This window comes from Mobula birostris, chromosome 15 (assembly GCF_030028105.1).
Source record: "Mobula birostris isolate sMobBir1 chromosome 15, sMobBir1.hap1, whole genome shotgun sequence".
Lineage (NCBI taxonomy): Eukaryota > Metazoa > Chordata > Chondrichthyes > Myliobatiformes > Myliobatidae > Mobula > Mobula birostris.
In genome coordinates, this window is record NC_092384.1 from 26,002,713 (window position 1) to 26,016,812 (window position 14,100).

General features: G+C 42.9%; 1 protein-coding gene across 1 annotated transcript in view; it reads left to right on the plus strand.

Annotated features, from left to right (window-relative positions):
* The window catches only part of hsd11b2 (hydroxysteroid (11-beta) dehydrogenase 2), a 58,084-nt gene that overhangs the window by 30,181 nt on the left and 13,803 nt on the right, over nt 1–14,100 (plus strand). The window contains exons 2-4 of the mRNA XM_072279140.1: nt 8,114–8,326; nt 11,612–11,797; nt 13,409–13,546. Coding sequence (XP_072135241.1) covers nt 8,114–8,326; nt 11,612–11,797; nt 13,409–13,546 — 537 coding nt within the window. The remainder of the gene's footprint in view (nt 1–8,113; nt 8,327–11,611; nt 11,798–13,408; nt 13,547–14,100) is intronic.

Below are 14,100 nucleotides of genomic sequence, written 5' to 3' on the forward strand. Positions count from 1 at the left end.
ACAGAAACACATGACAAACCGACTGAAAAACTGACAAAAAACACATAATTATAACATATAGTTACGACAGTGCAAAGCAATACCATAATTTGTTAAGAACAGACCATGGCACGGTAAAAGTCTCAAAGCCTCTCGAAAGTCCCATCATCTCACGCAGACGGTGAACCTCCAGCGCCGCAAACTTGCCGATGCAGCATCCTGGAAGCATCCGACCACAGTCTGACTCCGAATCCATCTGAAAACTCCGAGCCTCCGACCAGCTGTCTGACACTGAGCACTGAGCACCATCTCTGCTGAGTGCTTCAACCCAGCCCCGGCAACAGGCAATAGGCAAAGCCTAGGATTTGGGGCCTTCGTCTCCGGAGATTCTCGATCGCACAGTAGCAGCGGCAGCGAAGCGGGCATTTCAGAAGTTTCTCCAGGTGTTCCTCTGTGCTTCTCACGGCTGTCTCCATCAAATCAGGATTGTGCACGGCCCCTAGTTATCACATACGATATCATTCGGAACGTCCGTGCGCTGTGTCGCGCCATCTTCTCCTCCCTCCTCCTATTAGGACATTTGTTTTTTTAGATCCTTTGCTTAAAATGACATATGGTTTCTGTTCAGAATAATGATCCAATCAGCACACATTGGTATCTGGCCTGAGTTCAGGTTTTTCCCAAGTATAGTTTGTAGCTATGTACAATGCAGCTTCTTTCAATTTAAGTGTTGCTTGAGAGAGAAGTATCAAGTTGACAACTCGTCCAGTAACCACACACAGTACTATTGTACCTGCAACTCTGACTCCTGTAAAGTGCATGTCAGGGCAGTGCTGAATTTCTGACATGACTAACTAGGATTGACAGTTTATACACTTTCTTCATTTTGTATTAAGTGCCCATCAGTTGAGGATTTGAGGAAAATGCCTGGAAAAACTTGTATGTCTTGTAAAAGACCCACAAGGTGAGGAATCTTTTACCCCATGAAGTCAGCAGCAGTTCAGGAACTTTCAGATGGTTGAGGCCCTGTGCAATACTGCACCGTGCACACAGGCAATATCCCTGAGTAAGAAACTGTGCACGTCATGATCATGTACGTTTAGCATCCCTGGGACTTGTCCATAGGTCATTTAACAGACCCAGACTCTTGTGCACAATGTGACTTCTCTGATCTCCTGTCATGGTGGAAGCTTTTGGAAAAACTTGCTGCTCAGAAGTTATTCATCCAGGAAGGAGCTCTAGTCCTGGATTTTTCTAGTTCAGCTCTGGAGATCGGGCAAACGTGGATTTTGTCTGCATGACCTGACAAAAGTGTATAAAACTGAAGAATAGATAAGGTAGGTTTTTTTCCCTCTGTTTGGTCGGGGGGAAGGTGAAATATCAAATAAAATGGGGCATAAGTTTAAACTGAGAGGGAGAAGAGATTTGAGGCAACTTTTAATGAGTACCTGAATGCACTGCCAGAGAAGTGGTGAAAGCAGATAGCAACATTTAGGACATTAATCACTTAGCAAAGCGTGCAAAAGGGTTGCGGATGGAAGATGGGATGTGCAGGAGATGGGATTAGTTTTGACTGGCACTGGTACTGTAGGCTGAAGGGCTAGCATCTGTGCTGTGCTGTGCTGCTTTTATAGGTTCAAGTTCTTTGTAACAAGCAGAGACCCTGCACACTCCAGGAAAGGCCAGCCTCTAGTAGAAATGCACAGTGTGGCCGCATGATGCATTTCCATTAGAAAGCACGTTTGCACTCAATGCATTGGCCTCTATGCAGAGGCATGCCATGTGCAGGAAGGCCCAGAGCTGAATTCTGAGAAGCACACTGTGTGCAGACCAAATCAAATTCAAATCTGCGGCTCGACCCCATCTGTGCTGTGCAATTGAATTCTAGGATAAATATCACCAATGGATTGGTATTGCATGTGTGCGTGCGTGTAGTGGGCTGATCAATCATAAGACCATTAGACATGGGAGCAGAATTATGCCATTTGATCCAATGTCTGCTCCGCCATTCAATCATGGCTGATCCTTTTTTTTTTGTCCTCCTCAGCCCCATTTCCCAGCCTTCTCCCCATAACCTTCGATGCAGTGTCCAATCATGAGCCTATCAATCTCTGCCTTAAATACACTCGATGACATGGTTTCTACAGCTGCCTGTGGTAACAAATTCACCACCCTCTGGCTACATCTCTGCTTTGAATGAATGTCCCTCTATCCTGAGGCTGTGCCCTCATGTTCTGGACTCCCCCACCATGGGAAACATCCTTTCCACATCTACTGTCTATCAACATTTGAAAGGTTTTAATGGGATCCACCCCCCCCCCCCCCCATCCTTCTAAATTCCAGTGAGTACAGACCCAGAGCCATCAAATGTTCTTTGTATGATAACTCTTTCATTCCTGGAATCATCCTTGTGAACCTTTTCTTCTGGACCCTCTCCAATGCCTGCACTTCTTTTCTAAGATGAGGGGCCCAAAACTGTTCATAATACTCAGGGTGAGGCCTCACCCATGCCTTATAAAGCCTCAGCATCACATCCCTGCTCTTGTAATCTAGACCTCTTGAAACGAATGCTAACATTGCATTTGCCTTCCTCACCTGCAAGTTAACCTTTTAGGGTGTTCTGCACAAGGACTCCCAAGTTCTTTTTGCATCTCACATTTTTTGGATTTTCTCCCCATTTAGAAAATGGTCTGCACATTTATTTCTACTACCAAAGTGCATGACCATGCATTTTCCAACATTGTAATTCATAAGCCACTTTCTTGCCCATTCTCCTCATCTCAGTCCTTCTGCAGCCTTCTTGTTTCTCAACACTACCTGCCCCTCCACCAATCTTCACAATATCTGCAATCTTGGCAACAAAGCCGTCTATTCCATCATCTAAATCATTTATATACAGCATAAAAAGAAGCGGTCCCAACATCGACCCCTGCAGAACACCATTAGTCACCGGCACACAACCACAAAAGGATCCTTTTATTCCCACTCACTGCCTCCTACCAATCAGCCAATGCTCTCTCCATGCCTAGTGTGGCACCTCGTCAAAGGCCTTCTGTGTCATCCTACTCTGAGTAGGAATTTGCCACTGAGGATCATTAAATGGCTTCCACGTCAGTGGTTTGTATCCCATACCTTGATGTACATTCTTGCCTTTTCAAACTTTTGCCGATTGCAACGTAACAGAATCATCTGAGGGATCTTTTGTTCATTATATGCTGGTTACATGTGGCTGCATTTAAGGCTAGTGGTGTAATCCATTCTACTGTGAACATCTGCATCAGTTAACCATAAAACTTTTGGCTGAAATGTGCATGGCTCGCTCAGTTACTTCTGGGGTTCTGATGTGTGCAAGAATCATGTCATTTTGCGGAGTGCCACTTGCTCTCTGCAATTTGTATCATTTGCTTGTAGCAATCTCGCTTCTGTGTTATGTGTGAGCCATACAGAAGTTGGTTTGTACTCCGCATAGCTTCTCTGCATGCAACTCGTTCATCAATCTTTTTATGGCTGCAATTAAACCATTTCCTATATCTACCCTTTATACCTGGATTTACTTTGGTTTCCCCTTCCCCCCCACCTCTTTTTTTTTCTGGATCTTTTCCCCAACAACCTGTGTGCAGGTCATTCCCATTCTGTTGAAGTGTTGCTGCCATGCTTCAACATTTGATGGTTCCCAGTCCTTGAATACAGTTCTAGCTGCTTCCAGCTCCGTCTGCCTCCCAGGTTTACGAGTGGGTAACCCAGCTCTGGGAATCTAGGGTCATTTGTGACTTTGGGTTCTGTGATATTTACTCTCTCCCGGTTACCACTTTAATTCCATCTGGTGTACCAGGATCCATCAGTACAATGGTTAATGGGCCACTGTATATTGATCCAAGTTACGTAGGTGAGAGTAGAGTATGAGGCGAGTTTGATGGGAATTGGGGAAAGCCAAATGACATTAAGTACTATTCTAAATGTGTGTTTGAAGGTCAGCATGGTCAAGTTAGACTGAAGGTCCTGCTTCTGTCAGTCATACAAGCCTAAATAATTCACAACCAACTTCAGCCAGAAATGCTGAACCCACAATAAATCTTGACCTGTTTATGATTCTCCAAGGCAAATTCCATTTGGTCCACAGCATATCCAGGAACAGCTGTGAGCACGAGATACAGTACTGGACACTGTATGCTTGAGACCAAACAAAATCCAGCTCCAGTACTGGAAACCTGTGCCAAATCTAGTCTGTCCTCCAAGTCCTGCTGTTCCAGTACAGCAACACTGCTGACCTCTACCTGAGCAGAAGATTGCCTACATTTCCCGTCTGGAATGAAAAACAGGATCAGTTAATCAATCTGCTCTCAATCACCAGTAGAGTGATGGAATGTATTAAAATCAAGTTGTCTTAGCAAAGCCAAATTGTGCATTGGCAAGTTGGTTAGAATTATTCATAGCCAACTTGTCAATGGCCAATTTGGCTTTGCCAAGACAACTTGGCTCCAAAACTCATCATGAGTTTGGTCCAAGCAGGGACCAACCAACAAGCTAAATGCCAGAGGTGATGTGAGTGGCTGGTCTTGCATCAAGACAGCACTGGATGAAATGTGGTATCAAGGAGCCACAACAATTCTGCTGAAGAGCTTCAAGGGGAAAAGGCTTCCATGACTGGAGTTGCATCTGGCTCAAATGGTTGATGGTCAATAATCCCAGTGCCGGGCATCAGAGCAGGAATACCTCTGCTACTTTCTGCTACTTTATCAATAACCTCCTGCCATTGGATCAGAATTGGAGGGGGGGGGGCGGTGCAGGGTGGATAATGATCACACAATGTTTTATTCTGTTCGTAAAAGCAAGTGATGCAGGTGCATGGCTATCCGCAAACAGTCTTGGACAACACTGATGCGTGGGCTGGTAAGAGCAAGTAACATTCATAGAAGAACACAACACATTTCAGGCCTTTGGCCACCATGTTATGCCAACTCTTCAACTTCTTGCAAGATCAATTTAACCCTTCCCTCCCTCTTGGCCCTCAATCTAAGAGACTTAAATCTTATTAACGTATCTGACTTTATTGCCACCCCTTGCAGCCTGTTGCACATACCTACCACTCTCTGTATTTTTAAAAAATCTATACTTTCCTCACACCTTAAAATGCATATTATATTAGCCATTTCCACACTGGGGGAGGGGGGAAGTCTCTGACTATCCACTCTATCTATGCCTCTTGCATGCCTCTATTCAAACTGAAGTGCCAGGTAAAAGTCACTAATAGTCTTAAGGAATTACCTACTAGTTGAGGGCATTTGATTGTACTTGGGAAGTTGCCTCCCATTTAACATGCTTATAATTTACCTCACAGGGTGGTTGATGAATTGTAAGTATGAGTGTATTTTGGATCATCTGACATGAGCCGTCGTATTGAAGTAGTGTGGGGGTACAGTTGTGAAATGTCCATACTTGTATTTGTGAATTGTTGTGTTGTAAATATATTAGCTGTCATGATATGTTCGGGGAGGGCGGATGGGGGGGAGGTTTGTTTTGGGGGTACGATACTAAAGCAAAATGGAGGAAAATGTAATCCATTATCTATTCTGTATTGTGTCATTCCTTCAATAAAAATAAAAAATTTTTAAAAAGTCATTAATGAAACAGCATTGATCGTGACATTGAAGAGCATTGCCTTCATTGAGTCACCCATTATCAATCTACTGGGGTTCACAATTGACTATTGATTAGTAAGGGTGTCAAAGGTTATGGAGAGAAGGCAGGAGAATGGGGATGAGATGGAAAGTAAATAAGCTATGATCAAATGACAGAGACTGAATGGCCTAAAGATGCTCCTGGTCTTGTCTATATTTATATTTTTAATTTTTATTGATTGCAAAGATGTCAATTCTTCCAGTCTTTGCATAAGGATCGACTTTGTTAGCCATTTATAGTGCCTATAAAAAGTATTCGCCCTTGGATGTTTTCATGTTTTACTGTTTTACAAACATTAAATCATTGTGGATTAAATTTGGCTTTTTTTTTGACACTGATCAACAGAAAGACTCCTTTGTATCAAAGTGAAAACAGATCTCTGCAAAGTGATCTAAATTAATTGCATATATAAAATATCCAGGGGGTGAATACGTTTTAAAGGCACAGTACATCTACATTTGCAGAGGAGTGCTGGCGCAACATGAAACAAAACCAACATTCAACAATTATAACTATAAAAGTCTGAGGTTTAAAGTACAAATACAAAATAAAATGTGCTGAAATACACAAGTACCAACATGTACTTGTATTATAGCAAAAGAAAACATCAATGAATATGTATCCATCCGATGGGGTATTAACTATTTTGTAAAAGTTATGAACTGAAGTTGTCCACTTAAGTGTTTCAAGTGTAACACTTAGTTTCCTACCCACAACGCATGGATACCTCAGCAGTCTTTCACTGGCAATTTTGCTGTCTGGTCAGGATGTTTGCTGGCTCACACCTTTTAACGGTGAGTGAGATCCGATCCTGTGAGTGAGGAACAGAAGGTGGTGGTGGTGAGGGGGGGGGGGGGTACATGGCACCTGGATCCATTGGCTTGTAGATTCAGCAAGAGGCAGAGGTTGCCTCTGGACATCTTCCATTGAAAGAATGTGGAAGGCTTGGGTGAAGGAGAAATTGGGTCATCTGGGTATTTTTGGGCCGGTGGGAATTTAAAGGGACAAAGTTCAGAAAATAAAAGCCTACTGGTTGTGTATGTGATTCTACCAAGTACATTAACTTGTTCCTTAATCACCTTGAGCAGGGAGATGGAAGGCATCCAGTTTAATTATGTTAAGAATTGTGTGAAAAGAAAAAATCATTTAATGTACTTGTGTTAAAATGTCTCTAGCTTGGGCTAAAGGTCCCAGTGCTATGTAGTTGAAAGCAATCTTACTCTGGGTAAATTGCATATACAGACTTTGCTCATTGTCTCTCACCTTCAGGAAATTTGATTTGACACAGCTGGTTGAGTTGTCCTCATGACCACAGAGCCAGTTCCACATCCAGGATCATGCAAGATATTGTTCGCTCCTTTTGGTCCATGTGCCCAGGAGGCACTCAGGGGTACAATTAATCTTCGGGCAAAATATGGGATGAGAAGCAAAAAAAATCTCTTACTAAATGATTGCTGTCCCTCATCCTCATCCATATCAGTGGCTTCCACCTCTTGACACTTTCTCATTCCAGTCACTCGTGCCCAGTAATGGTGTTTCATTTTCTTGGTCCTTTGGCGCCTTGGTCAATAAACTTTCACTTTGTCCATCCGCATGCTGTGTTCCAAAGCTACTTGCCACTCTTTTCCTTCCATGCCACCCCTTCCAACAATAAGCAAATGGACAGTAAAACTTGTGACAAGGCTTGATGCCTGGTGACAATGACCTGACCATGACAATGACCATGTCATTCCAGTTTGCCCTTTTGGGAGGCACTGATTTCTGGTCACTCTGAAAATGCTTTCAGCATCTTGATTGGCTGAGTGTTTAGCTGTTTGGGTAGTTACAACTCACTGTAAGGGTGCTGAATATTTAATCAGGTTAAATAGACTGCCTCTCTCTGGTAGAACGATAGTTATGGCAGCTGCTACAAATTCTGCTGGGATCCTGCACTGTCTTTTGTCAGCAAAATATTTTCTTTCTACAATGTGTCCCATCACTATTCTTGGATGTAGCAAATATACTTTATAATTTATACTTTATTGTCACCAAGCAATTGATACTAGAACGTACAATCATCACAGCCATATTTGATTCTGCGCTTCCTGCTCCCTGGAGTACAAATCGATAGTAAATATTAAAAATGTAAATTATAAATCATAAATAGAAAATAAAAAATGGAAAATAAGGCAGTGCAAAAAAACCGAGAGGGAGGTCCGGATATTTGGAGGGTATGGCCCAGATCTGGGGCAGGATCTGTTCAGCAGTCTTATCACAGTTGGAAAGAAGCTGTTCCCAAATACAAAATAGAAATGTCCTAAATATTTTTTTTTTATAAATCAGCATAGAAATATGACTTCCAAACTAAAACTCTGATATAATCTGGCAACAATTGCCAAACAAGCCAGAAGACAAATGCCAGAAACCTTGGATAACTGCTTAGTGTGAGCTGACTGCTCTTAATATAACTCTTTAGGGTGTGATTCGGGTTTTGGAATGGCCATTGCTCAACGTTTTGACTCGCTGGGCCTTCAAGTTTTTGCGACAGTACTGAATAAGGATGGACCAGGAGCAAGAGAACTACTTCAGTGCTGCTCAGAGCAGCTGACCTTAATCCAGATGGATCTCACTAAACCTGAAGATATTGACAAAGCCTTGCAGATCACAAAGGACAAGCTTGGTGAAAAAGGTGAGAGTTCATTAATTAGTCCAAATGTTCTGCTGCTTGCTCTGATTTGATCAATTGTGTTCAATTGAGGTTTGATTTGAGAGAATAAAGCAGGCCAAATTTTTCCATTGGAAGAGGAGAAATGTATATGAGGAGGCTCCAGCAATCAGATCTGGAATTAAATTCGTAACTCATGGATTTGGTGTCCATGGTGCCTCAGAGTGCAATAGTGATACCTCTCTATGAGAAGCATCTTTCAAGAATATGTCAGATCACACCTGGAATACCGTGAGCATTCCTTACCTAACAAAGATGTGCTCCTTAGTGTTTTGGTTGTTGCAAAGGATACGCTGGCATTTGAGGAGGTTCATGAAAATAATCACAGGAATGAAAAGGTGAATGGGGAACATTCATTCCTGTACTCCTGTACTCACTGGAGTTTAGAAGAATAATGAGATTGCCCCATCAAATATCGAAAATCCTAGAGTGAACATGGAGAGAATGTTTCTTGTAATGGGTGAGTCTAGGACCAGAGGGCACATTCTCAGAATAAAAGATGTTCCTTTGGAACAGAGATGAAGTATTTCTTTAGCCAGAGCGTAGTGAATCTGTGAAATTCATTGCCCCATACAACTGTGGTGGCCAAGTCATTGCATATACTTAGAGCGGAGGTTGATAGGTTGTCAAAGGTTATGGGGAGAAAGCAGAAGAATGAGGTAGAAAGGGATAATGAATTGGCTACGATGGAATTGGAGACTTGATGGGCCAAATGGCCAAATCTGGTTCCTATGTCTTGTGGCCTTACTGTGTTTGCAGCTTGTCAGAGAAAATTGAAACTTGTATGTTCCAATGCAGCTACATTTTTTAAAAACCGTGGCTAAGTCTTCATACAAACAACCTCTGGCATTGAAAGCTAACAGCTAAATTTGTAGAACCTCTAACATTCAGATTTGCATCCCTACAATACCCAAAGCAGCCTGTGTAGAAAGTCCACTTTGATTAGGATCTGGAGAGGACATCAGAGATGACAGTGATGAGAAATGTGATGTACAATTACTCAATGATTCATGACTACCCTGTACATTATTAGTGGTGTACTTTAACGATTGGAAACTTGCTGAGTTTATCATGGGAGACTAATCTCTTTTTGTCCTGTTTACAAGATAAATACTTTATTGATCCCAAAGGAAATTTATGTCATAGTAGCATTACAAGTGTACAGATATACTAATGTACAAACATTAGAAGAGAAGCAAGAATAAAAAGTTACCTCAACAGTCTAATAGGAAGGGTAATCACTTCCCCAGCTATAGGTTGACTCACTGCAGTCTCTTACCCGAGGGTAAGAATAACCTCAAATAGTGCTCTTTGAAGAGCACGGTTGTCTTAATCTATTACTAAGTGCTCCTCTGTTCAGCCAAGGTACCCGCAGGGTGAGAAATATTGTCCAAAATTGCCAGGATTTTCCGTTGGGTCCTTTGTTCTACCACAGCCTCCAGTGTGTTCAGTTTGACTCTTATAACAGAGCTAGCCTTTCTGATCAGTTTATTAAGCCTGGTAGCATCACCCATGTTGACGCCATTGCCCCAGGACACCACTGCGCTGAAGATTGGTACTGGTGACAACAGACTGGTAGAACATGAGGGAGAGGCCTGCAAACTCCAAAGGACCTCAGACTCCTCAGGAAGTAGAGGCGACTCTGGCCTTTCTTGTACACAGCCTGTGTTGGTGCCCCACTCAAGTCTGTCACCCAGCTGCACCCCCAGGTACTTGTAGATCCTCAATACATCCATGTTCTCAGTATCAATAGTAACAGGGAGCAGTGCAGGCCTAGTCTTCCTAAGATCCATTGCCATTTCCTTTGCTTACTGATGTTGAGCTGCAGATGATTCATCTTGCACCATTTGACAGTCCTCCACCAGCCCTGTATTCATCCTCCCATCCTCCCTGTACACACCCAGCTATTGCTGAGTCATCAGAGAATTTCTGCAGATGACATGACTCCCTGTTGTCTGAGGTATACAAGGGAAACAAGAACGGAGCCAATAAAGTTCCCTGAGGGGCTGCAGTGCTGCTTATAGTCACCTCCGACACAGCTCTGAAGTGGCACATACTGTGTCCTGCCAGTCAGGTAGTCCGTTATCCAGGATACAATGGAAGTGCCAACCCACATTGAATGGAGCTTTTCCTCCAGCAATGAAGGCTGTGAGGTATTGAAGACACTAAGAAATCAAAAAACACGATCCTCACAGTGCCATCCTGCTTAGATACAGGAACAGAATTAGGCCATTTGGCCCATTGTGTGCTCTGCTATTTCATCATGGCCGATCAATTTTCCTCTCAGCCCCAATCTCCTGCTTTCTCCCTGTATCCCTTCATGCCCTGACCAATCAAGAATCTATCAAGCTCTACTTTAAATATATATACTTGGCCTCCACAGCTGCCTGTGGCAAAGAATTTCACAGATTCACCACTCTGGCTAAAGAAATTCCTCATCGCTGTTCCAAAAGGATGCCCTCTTTTGAGGCTGTGTCCTCTGGTCTTAGACTCTCCCACCATAGGAAACATCTTCTCCACATCCACTCTATCAAGGCCTTTTCACCATTTGATTGGTTTCAATTAGGTCTCCCCTCATTCTTTTGTATTCTAGTGAATACAGGCCCAGGATTATCAATGCTCTTCGTTTGACAAGCCATTCAATCCTGGAATCATTTTTCCTCACCACACTCAACCTGCAAACTGGCTTCTAGGGAATTCTGCACAAGGACTCCCAAATCCCTTTGCACCTCTTTTTTTTGTATTTTCTAACCATTTAGAAAATAACCAACCTTTCATTTCTCCTACCAGGCTGCCTGATCATATACTTCCCGACACTGTGTTGCATCTGCCACTTTGCCCATGCCTCTCTACTTCCTCAAAACTACCTGCCTCTCCCCTATCTTTGTCACATCTGCAAACTTTGTAACCAAGCCATGTATTGCATCATCCAAATCACTGACAAGTAACATAGAAGGAATCAGTCCCAACACAGACCCCTATGGAACATTAGTCACCAGCAGCCAACCGGACAGGGCTTCCTTATTCCCACACTTTACCTCCTGCCAATCAGCAAATGCTTTATCCAGGCTAGAATCTTTCCTGTAATAAAACTTGTTGAAAAACTAATGACATTCTTAGGAAATCGTCTGTGCCTGTGATCTTTGATGTTGTCTCCAAACAGGTTTCAAAGCGGATGTTCAAGTGGTTATTCCAGATTCTGACTAAAGGGACGTCTAATTTTCTTTCTTCCACCCCCCCCCCCCCCAGGTCTATGGGGTTTAGTCAACAATGCTGGGAAGTGCATCAATATTAGTGATGCTGAGCTCTTGGCTATGTACAATTACAGAGACTGTATGCAAATCAACTTCTTTGGTGCTGTGGCTATCACACAGGGCTTCCTTCCATTGATACGCAAAACAAAGGGAAGAATTGTGAATGTTTCCAGTCCAGTGGGTAAGTTGGAACGAGAATAAAACTTGCATGTGAACCAATCAATTCCTGCAACTGTGTGTGAGGGGTTTGTGCTCCGGAGACCACAGGGGTTTCCTCCGGGTGCTCTGGTTTCCTCCCACAGTCCAAAGAGGTATGGGTAACTGGTTTAATTGGTAACGTGGGTGTAATTGCACAGCATTGTCTCACCGGTTGGAAGGGGCCCATTACAGTGTTGTATCTCTAAATAAATTTTAAAATAATCAATTTGGGGAGATGGTCAATATGGCATGTACAGTGGATTCCAGTTAATTGGGACACATGGGACAATACATTTTGGCCCATTTAAGTGGCTGCCCCAACTGGTGGAAGTTTCATGGAAATGGTTAAATGGATATAAGAAGACAAACTAGTGTTTAACTGTGAGACCAATTATGCACTTAAATTAAATACAGACTAATTATATCACTGCCAATACTACTACAGAACTATAAAACTGTATTAGTTCCTCCTGGTTATCGATAGAATAATTTCTCTAATGCTTACTGCTGTGTTTTCATTGTATATGAACAAAATCAGTGCTGATAATCAACTGCCTTCAGAAATGCTTTTGACAATTGCATCTGCCAAATCTTCATTGTAATGTTCGACCTGATTAACGATACTTTCAAATTCTTAGGTCCTAACTTGAAGTAGTAAAATCGCTTCATTTTCATTTTGACAACACATTCCCAATGGTGAGCAGGAGACAGCCACATCCGTCGCCACACAATGATGCTCGCAATGCCTGATTGAATAACTCAGAACGCAACAAGCAACAAAACAGTAAACGAGCTCTGATCCTTTCTCCCTCCTGCCCACATCATCCTTCAGTCCCAGCACCGGCTCCAGCCTCCAGCAGAATTCGGGTTTCAAACACTCCAGCGGACTCAGAGATTTGCAGGCCCTGCTCTGGCCAACGGGCCTCAATTTCCAGACTTCCATTTTGACCCTTGTGTCTTGATCCTTGGTGTCAGTTCCAGGACAAGCTAATCATGGAACACTAGGCCGTGAGCTCAAACCTCACTGATGGGACCCCAAACAAGCTTTGAACTCCAGTCCCACTGATTTGCAAACGGGGGTGGAGATGTTTTCAAACTTGCTCCTCCAACTCAACCTTAGAACCCATTGACAACTCACTGGGGGGGGGGGAGAGAGAGGGGAAGGGGACCTCGTCCACCCTCAGATGCTAGCCTGACATTTGACCGTAGATGTCCCAGACCTGCATCTCTCGCCTTCAAGCATGGAGCAAAGGCAGAGACTCCAGCCTGACATCTAATTCCCCCCATATCCCTGTCTCTAATCTCTAAACCGTCCCCTAGCTCCACTCTGACCCCCAAATAATCCTTATTGACCTAAGAAAGCAATTAAAGTAGAACAACTGAATCCAAGCATTGACCCAAAGCCGGTCACAGCTCAGCACCATCTTATCTTTTAAAAAAAAACTTGGCTGATAGATATGAAAATTCTCCTAAATTTCTGATAGCATCACCTACTGACAAGGTTTCTACAAAAGAACCCAAATGCAGTGTTGCATTCCATCCTTTGCAATTATGAATAAAGATTTTAATCCTCTTGTTGTGCTTGTACCTTTAGGGGATTTTCCTTTACCGTATTTTTCATCTTATGCTGCTTCAAAAGCTGCACTCTCCTTGTTCACAAGTACCTTGCGCCTGGAGTTGAGTAATTGGGGAGTGAAAGTCTGCACCATACTTCCTGAATTCTATAAAACGGGTACGTATTATATGGTAGAAGTGGTGTAAGATGGTACAGACCATACTTCAGTTCTTTGCATTCTTCAGCTCTGCATCTCTTAAACACTGGTCCAGGACTATGAATGATCCAAAATACCACGTTGATTTTTTAAAAATAAAAGTAACATGTCAAAGTGATATTGAGAGAATTGTTAAACAGGAGAAATTGCCTGACGTATTGCCCACTTTACAATAACTTTAGCAAAGAAACAGAACGTTAGGGCCTTTAATAGTTTAAAGTTTGATTGAGGAAGTGTTGAACGAACACTTGCCAGCTCTCAATCATAGAACTGATTTCCTTGGCACCAAGATCCCTGGCAGTTGCTGCCTAGTCCTTGCACTAATTGGCAGGAGGATCAGTGAACAGAAGCAAAGAGATAAGTATCTAAAGCCAGGAAGAGGATTAGGAAACATATCTTTTAAGTCGGCAGTCTGTGGATTGGAATTTAGCGCTCTAACTACTAAATGCGACTTGGTTAAATTCTCCAAGGAAAATTTGCGGGGAGGTTGTGGAGGAGGAGAATGGCAATGCTC